The 23,328-nt window shown below is 49.8% G+C and overlaps 1 protein-coding gene and 2 pseudogenes across 1 annotated transcript; 1 reads left to right on the top strand and 2 right to left on the bottom strand.

Moving 5' to 3' along the window:
- Positions 1–682: 682 nt before the first annotated feature.
- LOC111554148 (interferon lambda-4) lies at positions 683–3,209 on the bottom strand. Its single transcript, XM_023229527.1, has 5 exons — positions 2,785–3,209; positions 2,292–2,363; positions 2,076–2,219; positions 1,757–1,831; positions 683–1,603 (listed from the first exon to the last, which is right to left on the bottom strand). Exons 1-5 carry the CDS (start codon positions 2,932–2,934, stop codon positions 1,505–1,507), a joined length of 540 nt encoding a protein of 179 aa, XP_023085295.1. The 5' UTR covers positions 2,935–3,209; the 3' UTR covers positions 683–1,504.
- A 6,046-nt stretch (positions 3,210–9,255) lies between these two features.
- On the bottom strand, positions 9,256–9,610 carry LOC111553991 (annotated as a pseudogene).
- Positions 9,611–18,639: 9,029 nt separating this feature from the next.
- LOC111554001 lies at positions 18,640–20,205 on the top strand (annotated as a pseudogene).
- Positions 20,206–23,328: the final 3,123 nt, after the last annotated feature.

Here is a 23,328-nt window from a genome sequence, read left to right as displayed (position 1 = left end):
ATATATATATATATTTTGTTTGTTTGTTTGTTTGTTTGTTTTAAACAGGATGTTGTTTGATCACCCAGGCTGGAGTGTAGTGCAAACTCTTGGCTAACTGCAACCTCCGCCTCCTGGGTTCAAGCGATTGTCCTGCCTCAGCCTCCCAAGTAGCTGAGATTACAAATTTGTGCCAACATTCCCAGCTAATTTTTATATGTTTAGTAGAGATGGCGTTTCACCATGTTGGCAAGGCTGGTCTCGAATTCCTGATGTCAAGTGATCTCTCTGTCTATGCCTCCCAAATTGCTGGGATTTCAAGGGTAAGCCACCACACGCAGAGGCCAATATTTCTTAATTGCCAGGCAAGGAAGGACTCAGGAATACGAGGCTCTGCTCAAGTATTGAGGTGTGATGGAGGACTTGAAGGACACCACATGGGTGCTGCTTTTCTTAGGGACGTTCAGGCAGTGGTCAAGAGCATGGGTCTTAGAGCTGAAGGGTCCGGGGTTCAGACCTGGTTCTGACCCTCACTAGTCATGCGACCTTGGCAAGGAGGGATGCTTTCAGCAACACAGATTGCTAATGCACAGATTTGGAGAAAAACATTAATAGCACAATTATTTCTTTCTATTTATGTGAGTGATTATTTAATGGAATCCACTCAGTAAGGCCATACCAGGACTTCAGCTGGAGAGTTTAAAACGTGATCTCAATGTACACTACTCCTCCACAAGGCAAGTTTACTAACCCATCCTACAGGTGAGGAAATACAGGCTCAGAAAAGTAATTTGCCCTGAATTACACTGTAATTAACTGGCAGGGTCAGAACTGAAACTCAGGCCACCTGAGTCCCTGGCGCAGCCTCTTTTTTTGCAGTAAGGCGCACCTCACAGTCATCATACGGAAAACAACCAATGCAATCAAAACGCTCTTTAATAACTGGCAATAAATTTAAACCAGGAGACAGAAAAGCAAATACACAGGAATTTCACAAATACAAACAACACACATTATGGAATCCAAACAACCACAGTCAGTTAAGGACTCTTGGGCCTTTCACTACCAAATCCCTTATGGGTTGGTGTCCCTTATATGCCTGATCCAATAGTCACGGATTCACAGAATCTCAAAGCTGGCTGTGGGGCTACAAATCCGGGGTTAGGATCTGGTATTGGGGGTGTCCTGGTAACCACACAAGGAGGAACTGGTCCCTGTTGCCTGGGGGTCAGCGACGGTTTCCAGAGCTCAAGTCTCTTTCAGTCATAGCAACCCTTGGAGGGTCGTACAATATATCCGAGGAAATATCGCTGCTTCCTGGAGAACTGCACTCTCTTCCCTGTAGAAGGACCCACTCATCTTGTATCTGAGACAGTGGACTCAAGTCAGGCCCAAAGCTGCAAAGAAGTTCTCGTGCCTCAGCACCCATTGGCTGAGAGCCTTGCCTGGCCACTCCAATGGGCGACAGGAGCCGCTTCCGGCAGCCAATGGCGTGGAGGTTTCGGTGGTGCCGGAGGGGGCGGGGTCAGAGGCAAGGCCCAGAGTGCGCAGCCAGTCGGAGCTCCCACGTGAGCAGGCGCAGGAGGTTGAAGACCACTCTGACTTCGTGACACCGAGGCGAGTCCTGGAGCCCGGGAGGGAGCGCAGCGGGGCTAAGCCAGGCTCTTCCCTCCCGAGAAGCCCCTACCAGTCACGCTACTCCCAGCCTCAGTCCCGTCCTTGTCAGCCTCGCCCAGTCCTCCCTGCAGGCTAACCCTGTATTGCCTACTGCACTCACAGCTCTCCGCGGTTTGTGACGCCTCCTCGGGGCCCCGGGGACCTTCCTGGAGGAGCCTGGCCGTGCCAGCTCGAGCTGGAGGTGGGACATGAGGCAAATGGAAAAGGCGAAGGACGAAGCCCCCCTCTGCATCTGCCCGTGACCCTCCCAGCCGCAGACCCGAGCCCGGATTTGAGGACACCCAGAGGACCCGAATCGGGTCTGGATCGGTTTTTCCGCTAAGCGGGACAGATTCGCAAAGCGCTGGGGCACACTGTAGGCCTGAGGATGCAGAGAAGCTGGCGAGGGCGAGGGGCGGCGGGGCGCGGTCTTCACTCACGCAGGCCGCCACGTCCCTCCCCGCGGCCGCCAGCAGCTCCAGGATCGGGCCGGCGCCAGGGAGCAGCTCCGGACGGTGCAGGCCGCTGAGCACGGCCTGGGCGTCCGCGATGCCCCGGGCCACGTGGCGGAGCCGAGCGCAGGACTGCGGGGACCAGAGGGCGTTAGAGGGGGCCGCGCCCGGGCCATGCCTTCCCCGCCCGCTCCCGGGCCTCACCGACGGCCGCGGAGGATCCCTCCTGGGGCGGAAGGAGCAGTTGCGCGGCTCCCAGCTCAGCGCCTCTTCCTCCTGCGGGATAAGCGGCGCTTATCACGTATGCTGGGCCCCCTCGCCAGGGCCCCTAACCTCTGCACAGTCTGGGATTCCTGGACGTGGATGGGTACTGGCAGCGTACGGTCGTGCCTGTCGTATACTGAACCAGGGAGCTCCCCGAAGGCGTGAATTGCACCCCGCACTCCTCCAGCAAAGCTCTGCGCCCTGACCTGGAGCCGAGTCCGCCCGGCAGGGCGCCCTTCTGTGACTGACCCTGAGCCTGCGTTCGCGCTGACTACGGGGACTGCGGGGGTCTCGTGGTGGGAATTGCGGGCGCTGACATAGGAAAAGCGCCTGCTGGGCGCTAGGACGCAGGACCCCTGGGGACACGGACGGGTGTATGGGAACCCGGTGGGGCCAGAGTCCCAGTGGGCGCAGGGGCTGGTCGGTGACTTACGTAGCGGTCCCTCAGCGCTTTGGCCGCCGCCAGCGTCCGGGGCTCCAGCGAGCGGTAGTGCGAGAGCAGGCAGCGCCGGGGGGCCGCTGTAACCACCGTGCACAGGACCCACAGCCCAGCGGCCACCGCGGCCCAGACACTCGGCCGCATCTCTGCTTCTGCAGCAGGCGAGAGACGTCAGGGAAGCCAAAGAGACGGTCCCGCGCGTCCAGACCCCTGCCTTGGGTTAGGCTCGCAGGGGAGGCGATGCTCGGAGCCTGAAGGCGCAACACACACAGCGGGAGAGAGCAGGAGCCGCCCCCCTCCTCGCCTTGGCCTCTGCCCTCACTCCTCCCTGCAGTGCACCCTCTGTGCCTCGTGCTGCAGCAGGTGCTGCCGTCCACTGTTCCCTGGGAGGTGTCCCCAGCAGTCTCCACTTGGGCAACAGTGCCTCGATGGTCCATGCTGGCTTTTATGTGCAGGGCTGAGAATGGGGTTTGCAGCCGGGCTTTCCTGTCCGGGGCAAGCTTTCCCAACATCAGAGCTGGCCCCAGGCCTCTGGGATCCCAGTCGGGTGTGAGGACTTCAACCCAAGGTTGGCCTGTGCCTGGAATGGCTGCCCTCCAACACTCGGTTTCCAAATTGTCTCTGTCCCTGTTTCTACTGTCTGTTTCCTCTTTCTTTGCTTCACCTTGGTTGTCCTTATCTTCGTTCTGCAATCACAACCAGCCCTTGTGTAGTGTTGACTATGCATCAGGCCCTCTTCTATGTAATTAACACAGACATATCATCTCATTTTTGTACCAGGGCAGCCCTGGAGGTGTAGCTGAGAAAGAGAATGCTCATTTTATTTATTTTATTTTAGAGACAGGGTCTGACTTTGTTGCCCAGGCTGCAGTAGTGGTGCAGTCACAGCTCACTGCAGCCTCAACCTCCCAGGCTCGAGCAATCCTCCACCTCATTCTCCAAAGTAGCTAGGACTACCGGTGGGCGCCACCACCATTTTTTGTAGAAACCTGGTTTCACCATGTTACCCAGGCTGGTCTCTAGCTCTTGAGCTCAAGCCATCTGCCTGCCTCAGCCTCCCAAAATGCTTGGATTACCCCTGGCCTGCAGGTGTAATCCTGGATTGCACCTGGCCTCATTATTTTCTTAAACCGTTTTTTTCTAGTCTCTTTATCTATAGGTGCATTGCTTAAAAGAACTGCAGATGGCCCAAAAGGCCACAGGATCTTCAGGATGCTTCCTTTGCTCATTACTGGAGGAAGATAAGGCTGAGGCAAAACAAGTGCAAACCAGACACAGTGACCCATGGTTACCTTTAGATCATTAATATATAATTATCATGCTAAACTCCCTACCCATGGAGGAAAATATGCTCACCATTTGCTGAACATACATCATATGAAGAGGCATGCTTATGATCCGACCTGCCTCTGGAGTTGCTCCCTGCACAAGCTTACAGACCATCCCACCCCATAGCTAACTCCTTAAAATTACCCAGCTCCCCACCGCTGGGCGATAAGGTGTTTGTTTGTTTGTTTTGAGATGGAGTTTCACTCTTGTTGCCCAAGCTGGAGTGCAGTGGCACAATCTCGGTTCACTGCAACCCCCACCTCCCGGGTTCAAGGGATTCTCCTGTCTCACCCTCCTGAGTAGCTGGGATTACAGGCACGTGCCACCACGCCTTGTTAGTTTTTTGTAGTTTTAGCAGAGATGGGGTTTCACCATGTTGGCCAGGCTGGCCTCAAACTCCTGACTTCAGGTGATCTGCCCACCTTGACCTCCCAAAGTGATGTGAGTACAGGCATGAGCGCACCCAGCGATAAGGTGTCTTTAGAGCAAGAGTTCTCTGCTTCCCCATCCTAGCTAGGAATAAAATCTATTTGCCTTTCTGTTTCCAATTGGGTGTTCTTTCTTTGCAACCAATGCAGAGCAAGGAAACAACTCCGTTTGCAGGTGACAGTTTCATTGTCAAAAATGACACAAAACTGGGTACAGTGGCTCAGGCCTGTAATCCCAGTACTTTGGGAGGCTGAGGAAGGAGGATTGCTTGAGCCCAGGAGTTTGAGACTGGCCTGGGCAACATAGGGAGACCCTGTCTCTAAAAAAGGGATTAAAAAATTCGCTGGGCATGGTGGTGTTACTGGAAAAGGGTCCCAATCCAGACCCCAACAGAGGGTTCTTAGATCTTGTGCAAGAAAGAATTTGGGGCGAGTCCACAGTGCAAAGCAAAAGCAAGTTTACTTTAAAAAGTAAAGTGGTGCCTGGGCGCAGTGGCTCACACCTGTAATCTCAGCACTTTGGGAGGTCGAGGCAGGTGAATCACTTGAGGTCAGGAGTTCAATACCAGCCTGACCAACATGGCAAAACCCTGTCTCTACTAGAAATTCAAAAAAATTAGCTGGGTGTGGTGGTGCACACCTGTAGTTTTAGCTACTCGGAAGGCTGAGGCAGGAGAATTACTTGAACCCAGGAGGCGGAGGTTGCAGTGAGCCAAGATTGCAATGCCACTGCACTCCAGCCTGGGCAACAGAGCTAGGAAAAAAAAAGCAAAGTGGTGAAGGAATAGTTACTCCATAGATAAAGCAGGGTGTTCCTGAAAGTAAGAGGAATGGGCCCACCCTAGGTACAATGCTTGTTTATATATAGAATAACAAAAAATATCATGGGGCGATGTGCTCTGCTGCAAGGGTTTGTGATAAAGGATTCAAGTTTTTAATTACCATATTTTGCAAGAACCGATATTACTATCTTTAAAGCAAAAGGAGGAATGCTTCTGTTCTCAAGATAACGGGATTTCAGGACATTCCTGGGTCTGTTTAGTAAACGTTATCAATGTGTTCCCTTAACAGTAAACATCTAGAGGCTAGGAATGCCTAACTTCCTGGAAATGCAGCTCAGCAGGTCCCAGCCTCATTTTTCCTAGCCCTCACTCAAGATGGAGTCGCTCTGGTTCAAATGCCTCTGACAGTGGCACGCACCTGTAGTCCCAGCTACTCATGCAGCTGAGATGAAAGGATCTCTTGAGTCTGGGAGGTTGAGGCTGCAGTGAGCTGTGACTGTGCCACTGCACTCCAGCCTGGGCAACAGAGTGAGAGACTGTCTCAAAAAAAAAAAAAAAAAAAAAAAAAGGACACAAGCCAGGCACAGTTGCTCATGCCTGTAATCCCAGCATTTTAGGAGGCCGAGGCAGGCAGATCACCTGAGGTCGGGAGTTCGAGACCAGCCTGACCAACATGGAGAAACCCCATCTCTATTAAAAATACAAAATTAGCCAGGCGTGATGGTGCATGCCTGTAATCCCAGCTACTCAGGAGGCTGAGGCAGGAGACTCACTTGAACCCGGGAGGCGGAGGTTGCAGTGAGCCGAGATCGTACCATCTCACTCCAGCCTGGGCAACAAGAGTGAAACGCCATCTCAAAAAATAAAAAAGACACAAAAGGGAGGTTCTATTACCTTATTTTACAGGTGGAAAACTGAGGCCCAGTAAAGTAAAGGAACTGTTCCAAGATACACAGCTAATAAATGGCAGAGGTGGGGTTTGAACCCACACCCTGCCCAGTTTCAAAGCTTATTCTCTATGCCATAACTGCCCTTACTTATCTTTTTCAGCGTCTCCTCCTATGTCTTGCTTTCTGTCTCTTTCTCTCTCACTCTATTCCTGTCTCTGTCTCTGGCTTTGTGTGACTCCATCTTTCTTATTCATTTTTTCTAACAAGTATCCTGACCCAGGTCTCTCTGTCTGTCTCAATCAATCTCTTTTTGTTAGTTTAAACATAAAATCTACTTTTTTTTCTGATAAAATTAGCCATGCATGTTCAGTGGATAAAGCTTGAAAAATACCAAAAAGCATAAAAGAGAAAAAGCATCACCTATAACTGCACCATCCTCCTCTCATCCCTCATCCCACTTCTGGAACAATTCGTCCCAATACATAGGAATTTTCCATGTGTTTATTTGTGCATATGTTTTCTGACTACCAAAGTGACACTTGTTCCTTGTAAAAGATTCCATCAATACAAAACATACAACTTGGAGAGTTAAAGTAAGTCTTGTATTTCACCTCCTGGAGGTAAATATTTTTTAACAATTTGTCACTGTTCCTCCTTTTGTTTTCCTTTCTGTGAGCAATTTCACCCAAATTGGAACCATGCTGTATACAGTTTGGTAGCTGGCTTTTTATGTCTTACCATTATCTCTCATTTGCATTCTCCCACATCTTTAATTATAGTGTATCAGTTAGGGCCCAGCAGGAAACAGATGGCCCCGTCAATTTAGGATAATTTGAGGTGGGGTTGATACCAGAAGCCTTTATAAAGCGATTGGATAGTAAAGGCAAATGACGAGAGCTAGTGCAAGCTCCTGGGGCCAGCACGGGTGAGGGGTCTCATCCACAGGCCTGAAGGAAGGGGAGAGGGTCGAGGGTGTGCATGTGGTTGCCTGACTTGGGGAGGAGAGAGTAACTTAGATTTGTGGAGGAAACAGATGAATAGTGGTGGCCCAGCGAAGGGAGGAGCCCTGGGGAACAAACACTTGACCTCCTCTCCCCTCTACCTGGGGCCCAGAGTAAGGTGGAGAAGCAGGGACAGTAGATAAGGAGGGGCAAACGGAAGACATCCCCCACCCCCACACCACTATTAGAGCTTCCATTCCAGCAGGATCATTTAATAACCAGTCCCCAATTGGTAGGGTGGTAGATTTTTCATTCCCTCAACAGTGTCTTCTGCAGAACAGAGGTTGCTGTTTGTTTTTGTTTTTTTGGACATGGTCTTACTCTGTAGCCCAAGCTGGAGCATAGTATTGGCACAATTGCTGCTCACTGCAGCCTCCATCTCCCAGGCTCAAGCCATCCTCCCACCCCAGCCTCCCAAGTAGCTGGGACACCAGCTACCTGTAGTAGGCGCGTGCCACCAGGCCCGGCTAATTTTCTTTTATTCCCCAGAGATGCAGTCTCACTTTGTTGGCCAGGCTGGTATGTTTCCATTCCAACATTCTTGAAATGACAAAATTAGAGAAATGGAGAGCGGATTAGTGGTTGCCAGAGGTTAAGGAAGGGGTCAGATGGGAGAAGAGTGGATGTGGCTATTGAAAGGGCAACACAAGGGATCTTGTGGTATGGAGTGTTTTGTATCTTGTCTGTATCAGTGTGATATGGTTAGGCTTTGGGTGCCCACCTAAATCTCTCTTGAATTGTAATCCCCAGGTGTTGAGGGAGAGACCTGGTGGGAAGTGATTGGATCTGATCGTGCGGGTGGTTCCCCCATGCTATTCTTGTGATAGTGAGTGAGTTTTCACAAGATCTGATGGTGTTTTAAGTATTTGGAAGTTCCTCCTTCTTTCACTGTCTCTCTCTCCTGCCACAATGTAAGAGGTGCCTGCTTTCCCTTCCGTCATCATTGTAAATTTCCTGAGGCCTCCCCAACCATGCAGAACTGCGAGTCAATTAAACCTCTTTCCTTTACAAATTACCCAGTCTCATATAGCATCTTTATAGCAGTATGAGAAGGGACTAATACACAATGTCAGTATTCTGTATGTGATATAGTACCATGGTTTTTGCAAGATGTTACCATTAGGGGAAACTGGGTAAAAGGGTACACAGTATCTCTTTGCATTTTTTTTTTTTTTCACGTTTCATTTGTTTATTGATTTTCGCCTGATTACTCCAGAAAGTAATTACTTAAGATGCTTAAGATGGGCAGGGGGTGATTTCAGCATCGCCCACCTTCCTCTATGGGAAGACCTCCGAGCATGTACAGTAAGACACAGTTACATCTTGGGGACCTCTCTGCAGGTGAACTGCAGGCCCCCAGCCCCATGCTGGGTAAAGTAATGAAGCGACAGTCACTTTCCTAAGCCCGAGTGAGCCAAGCTACTTCTGCACAGGTTGTGAAATGGTTAGGTTTCTCCCCTCTTAGACAAGAGGGTCTGTCTCATCAGCCTGCTTTCCTGGTGGGTCACGGACCATCATCACCTGGCTGGCCTGGACACAGCGGATCATGTGGCGACCAGAGCCGGGGCAGCTGTCAGGGGCAGCCTCCATTTCCATTCTGTCTCGTAAGCAGCCTGGGAGACGTGGGCCTAAGCTTTGGTGAGGATGAGAGTCTGTCTTGGAATTGGGCCTCACAGGGGTGAGTCCAGAGGCAGGACCAGGAAGAAAAGGTGGAAGGTTGGGGCATAACATCATTCAAAGACCAGCTGCACCCAGACCACACCCCTGAGATGCCTTCTCGAGTGAGCAGGAGGCTGAGTCAGCTGACAGTGTGGCCGCACGACCCAGGAACCAGAAGGCAGGAACCATCAGCAAATAAGTGACTTTTCCAAGAAACAAGATCTTGTTCAGAGCTGGGGCCTTGGGAGCCTTCTTGATGTTTCAGCCATTGTGCCCTGCCTTCCTGTCTCAATGTCCAGGGCTCTAATTCCATGGTAGAATGGCCAGCGTGTGGCCTTAGTGCCGTGGCCATCTGGGGTGGATGTGGGCTGCCCGCCTAGTGCCCCTTGGAAGCAGAAGTTTCTTTGCCTTTAGGGACAAACTTCAGCGAGCTGCTGAATATTCATTCAGAATCGGGACTGCTACAGCTTGGGGCCATGGTTCAGGGACTCGTGGCTCAGTGCATTGCCACACTTGCCACAGGACACCTTCAAGACTTCAGGACGATTACGCTCTGGGCGCTTGGCCACGCCGTCAGAGTGGATGGTCTTGGTGAATGCCGGTCAGGGGAATGAGTATGCGTACTTTGAGCGGCCGGGGATCAGCTCATAGCCACACTTGGCACAGATATAGACACCTGGTTCAAAGTGATTCTGGAAAACCTCACCCTTGAAGAAGCTGCAGAACAACATGGCACTGCCAGGACCACTGTGCACTTGCCCCTCCAACAGACCCAAGGCCGCCGACCCCATGACCGCTGGCACCCGCGCCCACCTCCCCACGCCTCCAAAGAACCAATCTCTTTGTATTATTTCTTACAATTGCATGTGAATCCACAATTATGTCAAAGTAAAAACTCTAATTAAAACAATCACACAGACATATTTCCTAGGGAGCTATACATGCATTATGCAAATATCTAAAATATGGATAATATATAAAATGTTTAAAAATGTATAAAAAAATGTGCAAGGATATGTCCCAAACTGATTAATAGTGAGTTATTTATCACTGGAGAGTGCATGGGAACTGAGGAGATGGTCATTGAAATATTTAAATTTATCAATAATATTTTAATTTTTTTTTTTTTTTTTTTTTTTTTTTTGGGAGGGGGTTTTTCTCTGTTGCTCAGGCTGCTTTGCAGTGGCACGATCTTCACTCGCTGTAACCTCTGCCTCCCAGGTTCAAGCGATTCTCCTGTCTCAGTCTCCCAAGTAGCTGGGATTACAGGTGTGCGCCACCATACCTGGCTAATTTTTGTATTTTTAGTACAGATGGGGTTTCGCCATGTTGGCCAGGCTGGTCTCGAACTCCTGACCTCAGGCAATCTGCCCACCTTGGCCTCCCAAAGTGCTGAGATTACAGGCATGAGTCACTGTGCCTGGCCATATTTTAATTTCTTACAAGGAGAATGAATTCTGCCTAACTAAACGGTAAAACAAAACAAACTCACTGGATATGAAGGAAATGGTAGCTTGCTGCTTCTTCAGTTGCTGGTTGGGTAGATCATTTGTGAGACTTTCTTAAAAAGTACATTAATCCAACCTCTAGAGCTTCTCTTTTTGTTTGTTTTTTTGAGACAGAATCTCGCTGTGTCACCCAGGATAGAACTCAGTGGCGAAATCTCGGCTTACTGCATCCCGGGGTACAAGCAATCCGGCTACCTCAGCCTCCCAAGTAGCTAGGATTACAGGCACCCACCATCACACCTAGCTAATTTTTGTGTTTTCAGTAGAGATGGGGTTTTGCCATGTTGGCCACGCTGGTCTGGCACTCCTGACCTCAAGTGATCCACCTGCCTTGGCTTCCCAAAGTGCTGGGATTACAGGTGTGAGAGTCCCTGCACCGGGAGAAACTGTTCTCTAGAGCTTCCGACAATGGCTTTGTAAAACACTGTCCTTACCCTCTGCCACTTTGCTGCTGTGCTGGTGTTCACTGACCCCTCCTGATCTGTACCTCTGAGGCTTGCCTGCCCTCTGGCTTATGGTTGTGTTTAGCCAGTGGAGGTGTTGACAGGAGATTGAGGGAGGGCAGAGAGCAAGGTGGGGGTATTTATTCTTCTATTTGCTGGCTGCCCCCTGCAAGTCTGGAGTTTGACAGTGGCTGTGATCCTCTATCGACAGCCACAGTCTTTGTCCTGTCATGCTTAGGAGTGCTAACAGCTCCCCCTGTTACTGGCCTCTGGGTGTACCACTACCTCTTGTATCTTCCTTAACCCTGCCCACTTTTCCCCTGCTTAAACGTTCAAGTAGGTCATCTGCTTCCTGAAGATTTCTATTTTTTCCCCCTGAGTTTTCTTAACAGAAATGTTTGAGACTGAGGTCATTAAAGACTCACATGCTGTTTTAAGCAAAAATTCAGGCTAGGCTCAGTGGCTCATGCCGATGATCCCAACACTTTGGGAGGCCAAGACAGGAGGATTGTTTGAGTCCAGGAGTTCAAGACCAACCTGGGCAACATAGCAAGAGCCCATCTCCACACACAAGAAACAAAAATTAGCTGGTTGTGGTGGCACCCACCTGTAGTTCCAACTACTTAGGGAGCTGAGGTGGGAGGATCACTTGAGCCTGGGAGGTGGAGGCTGCAGTGAGCTGTGATGGTGCCACTGCACTCCAGCATGGTGACAGAGCGAGACCCTGTCTCAAAAGGAAAAAGAAAGAAAGAAATAATAGAGATTCTGTGCACCCTTTATCCAGTTTCCCCCAATGGTAATATCTTACAAAATGCTAGTCCAATACTACAACCAGATATTGACATTAATACAGTCCACCCATCTTATTCAAATATCCCCAGCTTTATTTGCATTGAGTGTGTTTGTGTATTCTTCATTGTGTATTTAGTCATACAGTTCACTGTATGCAATTTAGTTATATAATTTCATCACATGCATAGGTTCATGTATGCATCACCACAGTAAAGACAGAAGAGTTCCATCACTAAGAACACCCTTGGGGCCATCTTTCTTTTTTTTTGCTCTGTCGCCAGGCTGGAGTGCAGTGGCGCAATCTCAGCTCACTGCAAGCTCTGCCTCCCAGGTTCACACCATTCTTCTGCCTCAGCCTCCCGAGTAGCTGGGACTACAGATGCCCGCCACCACACTTGGCTAATTGTTTGCATTTTTCTTTTTTTTTTTTAGTAGAGATGGAGTTTCACCATGTTAGCCAGGATGGTCTCAATCTCCTGACCTCGGGATCTGCCCGCCTTGGCCTCCCAAAGTGCTGGGATTACAGGTGTGAGCCACGTGCCTGACCCTTTTTTATAACCACACCCACCTTCTTCCCTCCACCATCTTTCCCTAACCCTTGCAACAACTAATTTATCCTCCACTTTCAAATTTTTCTCATTTGAAAAATGTTATATAGCCCAGGTGCAGTGACTCATACCTGTAGTCCCAGCACTTTGGAAGGCTGAGGTGGGAGGATCACTTAGAGCTCAGGAATTCAAGACCAGCCTGGACAATATAGGGAGACCCTGTCTCTACAAAAAATATAAAAATTAGCCAGGCACGGTGGCATGTTGTAGGGTCCAGCCCTACTGGGCCTGTGGGTTTTTTCTTTGTGTGCAGAGATGAGAGATCATAGGAAAATAAAGACACGAGACAAAGAAATAGAAGGAAAGACAACTGGGCCCAGGGGATCACTGCCACCAATGTGCGGAGTCTGGTAGTGGCCTCAAATGCCTGGACACGCTGCTATTTATTGTATACAAGGTAAGGGGGCAGGGTAAGGAGTATGAGTCATCTCAAATGATTGATAAGGCCACGTGAGTCATGTGTCCACGTGACAGGATGCCTTTTCCTTTTTGGTAGCCAAGGCGAAGAGGGAGGACAGCATACGTCAGCATTTTTTCTATGCACTTATCAGAAAGATCAAAGACTTTAATACTTTCACTAATTCTGTTACTGCTATCTTCTAAGAACTTAAAAAGAGGAGCCGGGTGTACAGGCGGAACATGAAAATGGACAAGGAGCGTGACCACTGAAGCACAGCACCACAGGGAGACAGTTAAGCCTCCAGATGACTGCGGGCAGGCTTGGCTAATGTCAGGCCCCCCACAAAAGCTGGTGGAGCAGAATGTTCTCCAACTCCCCCAGGGAAAGGGAGACTCCCTTTCCCGGTCTGCTAAGTAACGGGTGCCTTCCCAGGCACTGGCGCTACTGCTAGACCAAGGAGCCCTCAAGTGGCCCTTATCCGGGCGTGACAGAGGGCTCACACTCTTGTCTTTTGGTCACCTCTCACAGTGTCCCTTTAGCTCCTGACTCTGTATGGTCTGGTTGCTCTTAGGTTATAATTATAAAACAGAAATTATTATAATAATAAAACGGAAATTATTATAATAATAAAACAGAGTAATACTACAAACTAATGATTGATAATATTCATATATAATCATATCTATATCCTATTTCTAGTATAACTTTTCTTATTGTAATTATCTTCTTTATTCTACTGGAACACCTTGTGCCTTCAGCCTCTTGCCTCGGCACCTGGGTGACTTGCCACTCACAGCATATGCCTGTGGTCTCAGCTACTCTGGAGGCTGAAGTGAGAGGATTGCTTGAGTCCAGGAGGTCAAGGCTGCAGTGAGCCACGATTTTGCAACTGTACTCCAGCCTAGGTGACAGGGAGAGACTCTCAATTAAAAAAATATATATATATATAATTTTTGTATTATATATAATATATATAATTTTTTGTATTATATATAATATATATAATTTTTTGTATTATATATATAATATATCTGCAGTATGTAACCTTCTGGGATGGGCTTTTTTCACTCAGCATAATTCTCTGGATACTCATCCAACTTGTTGCATATATCAATAGTTCATTCCTATTTGATGATATATATTTGCCAGAATCTGTGTAACCACACACCTTTTGGAGGACAACTGGGCTTTCTAGTTTGGGCTATTACAAATAAAGTTGCTATGAATATTTGCCAAACAAATAACTATATTATTGCATGGACATAAGTTTCCATTTCTCAGGAATAAAAGTCCAGGCATACCGTTCTGGGCTGACTAGGAGTTATATATTTACTTTTACAGGAAACTTTCGAACTGTGTTTCAGAATGGCTACACCAGTTTTCCATTCCCACCAGCAATGTATGAGTGATCCAGTTCCTAGATCATTTTTGAGTTATACTCACACATAAATGTTCTCCAAAGCTTTTTGTTATTTCTTACATTCCCAAAGTAGTGTTTGTAACAGAATAGGGATCTCAAGCAGTGGATCACAAGACACCTTTCTACTGGGACAGCATTAAATTTAATTTTTTGTTGCAAATAACCTGCACTGTGGCGCTCAGAGCTGGATCACTGATTGCCAATAATTTGCATCTGGTACTTTCCTCCAACCAATCCATGGCCCTCCATTCTTCCTGCCACTACTAATTTTCCTTCCAGTTCTTCAATCTTTGGAGACATATATAATTTTATTACGGCCTCATGGTATCTATCAGTTAGGACACTTTGGGTGGTAAATAACCAAAAACCCAACTTAAGCTGGCTTGAATAATGGAGAATTTATGAGCTAACAAAACTGAGAAGCCTAGGGATAGTGGTGAGGCTTCCGGTTAAGTTTGATCTAGCAGCTTAAGACATCAGTAACCTCCCAGTTGGTTTTCTGTTTGTTTGTTTGAGATGGAGCCTCACTCTGTCACACAGGCTGGAGTGCAGTGACATGATCTCGGCTCACTGCAACCTCCGCCTCTAGGGTTCAAGCAACTCTCCTGTCTCAGTCCCCTGAGTGGCTGGGATTACAGGTGCCTATCACCGTGCCTGGCTAATTTTTGTATTTTTAGTAGAGAGAGGGTTTCACCATGTTGGCCAGACTGGTCTCGAACTCCTAACCTCAGGTGATCTGCCTGCCTCAGCTTCCCAAAGTTCCGGGATTACAGGTGTGAGCCACCACGCCCAGCCTCAGTTTGTTTGCTTGTTTGTTTGCTTTTAAATATTTCAGGTCTCCCTTATGCTGATGAGAAGCCTGTTTACTCTTGTAAATCCAAGATGGGTCTAGCAGCCTCCCAGGCTTCAGGCTTCAGGTTTTATTTTTCTTCAGTAGATTTAAAAAAAAAAAAAAAAAAAAAGCATCTTTTTCCCAAGATGTTCAGAACTGAGGATCATTGTGATTGAACTGGATTAGGTCACAAGCCCACCACAAACTTAACCACTGCGGCTAGGAAGACAAACTGATGTAAATGGCTATAGCCAGATCACATACCCCATCCCAGGGATGGGGAGGGGGTTAAATCATCTTCCCAAAACTATTTAGCTCCCCAACTGAAATGGGGGATCCCAGGAAAGATTGGGGAGAGGTGATAGAAGCTTGGAAAGTATACTCCATGGACACTTTGTGAATTTTTTTTTTTTTTTTTTTTTTTTTTTTTTTGAGACAGGGTCTCGCTCTGTCACCCAGGCTGGAGTGCAGTGGCACAATCTCAACTCACTGAAACTTCCCCCTCCCTGGTCCAGGCAGTTCTCCGGCCTCAGCCTCCTGAGTAGCTGGGATTACAGGCACGTGCCACCTGACTGGCTAATTTTTGTATTTTTAGTAGAGACAGGCTTTAACCATGTTGGCCAGGTTTTGCTGGTTCTTAAAACCTCTATGCCTTTGAATAGGAAAATATACACTGGCAAACTATAAAACAATTTTCTCATACCCATGCTGAGGAAGACATATAACCATTAAAAAGTCACTAGTTACCCTTCATTATCAATATTTATAAATAAACCTAATTAGAATTAATTAAAAGTGGTCTCAAGTAGGAAGCATGCCTGACTTACTCAAAACATACCTAGGGCTGGGTGCAGTGGCTCACACCTGTAATCCCAACACTTTGGGAGGCCACGGCAGGAGGATCGCTTGAGGCCAAGAGTTTGGACCAGCCTGGGCAACATACTGAGATTCTGTCTCTACAAAAAATTTAAAAACTAGCTGGCGTGGTGGTACACGCTTGTAGTCCCAGCTACATGGGAGGATTGCTTGAGCTCAGGAGGTTGAGGCTGCAGCGAGCTGTGATCATACCACAGGCACTCCAGCCTGGGGACAGGGCAAGACTATATCTCAAAACAAACAAAAAACATATACAGGCTATTCTGTATGGGATAGATCAGTCATACAGATGAGAGATGTCAGAGCATTGCCAACAATAACCCAGGGAGCCTGGGATCAAATCCCCATTTCACACCTACAAGCTGTGTGAGCTCGTGTTTCATTCATAACCTCTCTGTGCCACATTCTTTCATCTATAAAACATCAGCCAATAAGCAGTCAACTACCTAACAGTTGCTGGGGAGGGGGAAAAAACAGATATTTACATGAGAAGAGCTTAGAATGGAACCAGGAAGTGCTGAGTATATATTAGCTATAAATTATATATATATATATTTATTATTAACAGTAGTTGAGAAAAACATGTCTGTAATTCTGATTTTCAACAGCAAACTAACAATGCTTTATTAAGTGGCAAATGAATAAATATTATATTCATATAATAATATGAAAACCAGAGACAGCTCGTCTGAGACACAGATGAACAAAAACCAGAGAGAGGGGGCCAGGTGCAGTGGCCCACACCTGTAATCCCAGTGCTCTGAGAGGCCAAGGTGGGATGACAGCTTGAGGCCAGGAATTTAAGACCAGCCTGGGCAACACAGTGAGACCCCTATCTCTACAAAAATAAAAAAGAAGAATTATCCGGGCATGGTGGTGGGTGCCGGCAGCTCCAGCTACTTAGGGACTACTCAAAGCTGAAGCAGGAAGAGCCTTGGAGCCCACAGGATTGAGGTTACAGTGAACTGTCATCTTACCACTGCACTCCAGCCTGGGCCCAGAGACAGTGAGGCCCTGTCTTTTTTTTTTTTTTTTTTGAGACGGAGTTTCGCTCTGTCGCCCAGGCTGGAGTGCAGTGGCCGGATCTCAGCTCACTGCAAGCTCCGCCTCCTGGGTTTACGCCATTCTCCTGCCTCAGCCTCCCAAGTAGCTGGGACTACAGGCGCCCACCACCTCGCCCGGCTAGTTTTTTGTATTTTTTAGTAGAGACGGGGTTTCACCGGGTTAGCCAGGATGGTCTCGATCTCCTGACCTCGTGATCCGCCCGTCTCGGCCTCCCAAAGTGCTGGGATTACAGGCTTGAGCCACCGCGCCCGGCCGAGGCCCTGTCTCTAAAAAAGAAGAAAGAAAAGAAACAAAACAGAAAAGAAGGGGGAGTATTCAGGGTGTAAGCCAAAAATAAAATTCTAAGGCCCCCTGCAACCATCTGAATGGACCCTGTCCTCTCCGCCAAGGGCATTCCAAAGTTAACCTGAAAAACCAGTTTGGGCCATAATTGCAAGGGGGTGTAGGACATGCCTCATCATAGCCTCCTTCCTTTTGGAATTACCAATAGAAGAGACCTTTAAGTCTGATTTTTTAGAAATTACAATCTATTTTCTCTGAAGCCGGCTATCTGGAGGCTTCATCTGCACACACATTCAATGCAAGTGAAACAGGATATCTGAATAAGACAGGTGGATTGTATCAATATCAGTATCCTGGTTGTGGTATTGGACTGGAGGTTTGTAAGATCTTACCATTGGGGGAAACTGGGTAAAGAGTGCACAAGATCTCTGCATTTTCTTGCCTTCCTTCCTTCCTTGGTCTCCACAACCCATTATGGTAACCCAGACATTCCTTTCTATTGATAATAATTCAACCAATTGCCCATCAGAAACTCTTTGAATCCCCCTATGACTTGGAAGCACACCCTGGCTTCCACTTGTCCTGCCTTTCTGGATGGAACTAATGTACATCTTACGTGTATTGATTGATGCCTTATGTCTCCCTAAAGTGTATAAAACCAAGTTGTGGGCCAGGCACAGTGGCTCACGCCTGCAATCCTAGCACTTTGTGAGGCCAAAGTGGGCAGATCACCTGAGGTCAGAAACTTGATACCTGCCTGGCCAACATGGTGAAACCCCGTCTGTACTAAAAAGGCAAAAGTTAGCATGGTGGCATGTGCCTGTAGTTCCAACTACACAGGAGGCTGAGGCAGGAGAATCACTTGAACCTGGGAAGTTGTGGTTGCAGCGAGCCAAGTTCGTGCCAGTGCACTCCAGCCTGGGCGATAGAGCGAGACTCCCTGTCAAGAAAAAAAGAAAAAAAAAGTTGTGGCCCGACAACCTTGGGCACATGGTTCTCAGAATCTCCTGGGGGCTGTGTCACAGGCCACTGGTCACTCCTATTTGGCTCAGAATAAGTCTCTTCAAGTGTTTTTTTACAGAGTGTGACTCTTCTCATTCACTGACAAGGAAAAGAAAGATACAAAGACAGGGACAGACAAACAGAAATGTAATGAGAAGCAGAGAAAGAGGAAGCAGACAGCATTGGAAAGCCAGGTGTGAACACCTGAGGGCAGCCATTTAAATGATTTGGTAGCTCTGCCAAGCCTCTAGCTTCAAAGAGAAGGAAGACGTGTCTCGGTTCATTCCTAGAGTACAGAAGAGAGATCAGAGGCAAAGAAAGACAAACAGATGTCCAGAAAACAGACACAAGCAGTTGGCTCAGGATAGAGAGTTGGAGGCCAGCTATCCCTGGCATAGGCCCAACGTGGGTTAAAGTCCTCACACCCCAACTGAGATCCCAGAGGCCTGGGGCCAGCAATGACGCTCCGAAATCTTGTCCAGGACAGAGACGGGCTGCAAACCCTTTCTCAGCCCTGCACATAAAAGCCACCATGGACCGTCGAGGCACTGTTGCCCAGGTGGAGACTGCTCTGGACACCTCCCAGGGGACAGTGGACGGCAGCACCTGCTGCAGCACGAGGCACAGAGGGTGCACTGCAGGGAGGAGTGAGGGCAGAGGCCAAGGCGAGGAGGCCGCCGGCTCCCGCTCTCTCTCTCCTCCTGTGTGTGCTGCGCCTCCCCTGTGAGCCTAACCCAAGGCAGGAGACTGGACACGCGGGACCCTCTCTTTGGCTTCCCTGACATCCCTCAGGAGCAGAGATGCGGCCTGGAGCAGAGAACAGAGAGTGTCTGGGCCGCGGTGGCCGCGGGACTGTGGGTCCTGGGCACAGTGGGCGCGGCGATCACCCGGCGCTGCCTGCTCTCGCGCCACCGCTCGCTGGAGCCCCGGACGCTGGCGGCGGTCAAGGGGCTGAGGGTCCGCTACGTGAGTGACCGCCCAGCCTCTGCGCCCCCGGTACACTGGTCCCGCCGGATTCCCACATACCCGTCCCTGTCCCGAGGGGTCCTGCGTCCTAGCGCCCAGCGGGCGCCTCTCGCATGTCAGCGCCCATAATTCCCACCACGAGACCCCCCGCAGTCCCAGTCGTCAGCGCCAACGCAGGCTCAGGGTCAGTCACTGAAGGGCGCCCTGCCGGGCAGACTCAGCTCCAGGTCGGGGGCGCAGGGCGCAATTCAGCCTCCGTTCACGCATTCGGGGAGCTCCCCGGTTCAGTATACGTCAGACACGACCTTACGCGGCCAGTCCCCAACCACGTCCAGGAATCCCAGACTGTGCAGAGGTTAGGAGCCCTGGCGAGGGGGCCCAGCCATACGCGATAAGCGCCGCTTGTTCCGCAGGAGTAAGAGGCGCTGAGCTGGGGGCTGCGCAACTATTCGTTCGCCCCAGGAGGGATCCTCCGCGGCCGTCGGTGAGGCCCGGAAGCGGGCGGGGGAGGCACTGCCCGGGAGCGACCCCTCTAACGCCCGCTCGGCTCCGCCATGTGGCTAGGAGCATCGCGGACGCCCAGGGAGCGCCCCGCCGCCCCTCGCCCTCGCCAGCTCTCTGCATCCTCAGGCCCACGGCGAGTCCCAGCGCTGAGCGAATCTCTCCCGCTTAGCGGAAAAACCGATCCAGACCAGGGTCGGGTCCTCTGGGTGTCCACAAATCCAGGCTCGGGTCTGCGGCTGGGAGGGCCACGGGCAGATGCAGAGGGGGGCTCCGTTCTTCGCCTTCTCCATTTGCCTCGTGTCCCACCTCCAGCTCGAGCTGGCACGGCCAGGCTCCTCCAGGAAGGTCCCCGGGGCCCCGAGGAGGCGTCATAAACCGCGGAGAGCTGTGAGTGCAGCAGGCAACACAGGGTTAGCCTGCAGGGAGGATCGGGCGAGGTTGACACTGAGGCTGGGAGCGGCGGGACTGGATGGGTCTTCTTGGGAGGGAAGAGCCTGGCTTAGCCCCGCTGCGCTCCCTCCCGGGCTCCAGGACTCACCTCGGTGTCTAAGTCAGCGTGGTCTTCAACCTCCTGCGCCTGCTCACGTGGGAGCTCAGGCAGGCTGCGAGCTGGGGGACTTGCCTCTGACCCCGCCCCCTCCGGCACCACCGAAACCTCCACGCCATTGGCTGCCGGAAGCGGCTCCTGTCGCCCATTGGAGTGGCCAGGCAAGGCTCTCAGCCAATGGGTGCTGAGGCACGAGAACTTTGCAGCTTTGGCCTGACTTGCGTCCACTGTCTCAGATACAAGATGAGTGGGTCCTTCTACAGGGAAGAGAGTGCAGTTCTCCAGGAAGCTGCGATATTTGCTCGGGGTGTATTGTACGATCCTCCAAAGATTGCTATGACAGAAAGAGACTTGAGCTCTGGAAACCGTCGCTGACCCCCAGGCAACAGGGACCAGTTCCTCCTTGTGTGGTCACCAGAACACCGCCAACACCAGGTCCTAACCCCGGATTTGTAGCCCCACAGCCAGCTTTGAGATTCTGTGAATCCGTGACTGTTGGATCACTAAGGGACAACAACCCATGAGGGATTTGGTAGTGAAAGGCCCATGAGTCCTTAACTGACTGTGGTTCTTTGGATTCCATAATGTGTGTTGTTTGTATTTGTGAAATTCCTGTGTATTTGCTATTCTGTCTCCTGGTTTAAATTTATTGCCAGTTATTAAAGAGTGTTTTGATTGCCTTGGTTTTCCGTATGATGATTGTAAGAGGCGCCTTACAGTAAAAAAAAAAAAAAAAAAAAAAGAGGCTGAGCCAGGGACTCAGGTGGCCTGAGTTTCAGTTCTGACCCTGCCAGTTAATTACAGTGTAATTCAGGGCAAATTACTTTTCGGAGCCTGTATTTCCTCACCTGTAGGATGGGTTAGTATACTTGCCTTGTGGAGGAGTAGTGTACATTGAGATCACGTTTTAAACTCTCCAGCTGAAGTCCTGGCATGGCCTTAATGAGTGGATTCCATTAAATAATCACTCACATAAATAGAAAAAAACAATTGTGCTATTAATTTTTTTCTCCAAATCTGTGCATTAGCAATCTGTGTTGCTGAATGCACCCCTCCTTGCCAAGGTCACACGACTAGTGAGGGTCAGAACCAGGTTTGAACCCCAGACCCTTCAGCTCCAAGACCCATGCTCTTGATCACTGCCTGAACTTCCCTAAGAAAAGCAGCACCCATGTGGTGTCCTTCAACTCCTTCATCACACCTCAATTCTTGAGTAGCGTCTCATATTCCTGAGTCCTTCCTTGCCTGGGCAATTAAGAAATATTGGCCTTGGCCGGGCTGGGTGGCTCGTGCCTGTAATTCCAGCACTTTGGGAGGCTGAAGAAGGTGGATCATGAGGTCAGGAGTTCGAGACCAGTCTGGCCAGCATGGTGAACCCTTGTCTCTATTAAAAATACAGAAATTAGCTGGGCAAGGTGGCACATGCCTGTAATGCCAGCTACTCAGGAGGCTGAGGCAGGAGAATCTATTGAACCCAGGAGGTAGAGGTTGCAGTGAGCCTAGATGGTGCCACTGTACTCCAGCCTGGGCGACAGAGCAAGACTCCGTCTCAAAATAGAAAGAAAGGCCACTGGGCACAGTGGCTCATGCCTGCGATCCCAGCAATTTGGGAGGCCGAGACAGATCACTTGATGTCAGGAGTTCGAGACTAGCCTGGCCAATTGGTGAGCTGCCACCTCTACTAAAAATATAAAAATTAGCTCAGAATGGTGGTACGTGCCTGTAATCCCAGCTACTTGGGAGGCTGAGGCAAGAGAATTGCTTGAACCCAGGAGGTAGAGGTTGGAGTGAGCCTAGATTGCACCAGTGGACCCCAGCCTGGGTGACCAAAAGTGACTCTGTCTCAAAAAATATGTATGTATATATATTGACCAGGAGTGGTGGCTCAGGCGTGTAATCTCGGCACTTTAATAGGCTGGATGAGGAGGATCGCTTGAGCCCAGGAGTTTGAGGCTGCAGTGAGCTATGGATATTAGGAACAATATCCCAGGCTGGGTGTACGCCTCCTGCTGTATAGAGTGTAATATCATCCTCTCCCTTCCAGGATATTAATAACAATATCACAGGGCGGGTGAACACAGCCTGCGAATTATTATCATCCTCTCCCCCTCCGGATACTAGGAACAATATCACAGAAGAGCTGTACCCTCCCTGCGATATTGGGAGTAATAGCATAGGCTTCTTCCGGGAATATTAGGAGCAATATTACCGGGTGGTTGTCCATTCATTGCTATGTTTGGAGTCATGTCATACTCTACCCCCAGTAGAGTGCACTCCAGTGACAGAGTGAGACCCTATCTTAAACTACACCAACAAGAGCAGAGCAGGTGGGATCCTCTTGGGAACACACCTTCCTGTAGATAATCCCTGAGTCTCCATCAGTTTCTCTTTCCCTCCAGCTGCTCACCTGGCTCACTGGCCCTGCCCTGCTCTGGGCTTTCCCAGCCTGGGGCTCCCCTGGTGGCCGGTGTCTTACCTGAGGTTGTGTTTTCACTTTTCCCACATCAGCTGGGACTGCCCTTCTGTCAGGGATAAAAGCCGCCCCATGGAGCTCAGGCAGGAGTTACATCTCAGACAGAGCTCAAAACTGACAGAAAGAGTCGAGGCCAGGACACAGTCTGAGATCCAGAAGAGCGGACGGAAAAGAACAGAGACTCCAAACAAGACCCAAACGGACCCCGGGTGACAGCCTCAGAGTGTTTCTTCTGCTGACAAAGACCAGAGATCAGGAATGAAACTAGGTGAGTCCCACATCTCTGTCCGTGCTCAGCTCCTGCAGCCCCTGCCCTCAGGGGGCAGCCTCTCCATCCCCTCAGCTCCCTTTCTCTCTGTGACACAGACATGACCGGGGGCTGCATGCCAGTGCTGGTGCTGATGGCCACAGTGCTGACTGTGACTGGAGCAGTTCCTGTCGCCAGGCTCCGCGGGGCTCTCCCGGATGCAAGAGGCTGCCACATAGCCCAGTTCAAGTCCCTGTCTCCACAGGAGCTGCAGGCCTTTAAGAGGGCCAAAGATGCCTTAGTGAGTCTCCCCCTGCCCTCCTGCCATGGGCTAGCCTCCACCCCCACTCCAAGGGTCACCATGCTTTCCTACTCCCAGCTTCCTTCACTGGGCTAGCCTCCACCCTCCCTGCAGTGGGCTATCTCATGCTCCTACTGCAGGGACTGACTCATGTTTTCCTGTAGAAGAGGGTCCTCTACCATC

Source organism: Piliocolobus tephrosceles, chromosome 21 (assembly GCF_002776525.5).
Source record: "Piliocolobus tephrosceles isolate RC106 chromosome 21, ASM277652v3, whole genome shotgun sequence".
NCBI lineage: Eukaryota > Metazoa > Chordata > Mammalia > Primates > Cercopithecidae > Piliocolobus > Piliocolobus tephrosceles.
This window is presented reverse-complemented; position numbering and strand designations above follow the sequence as displayed.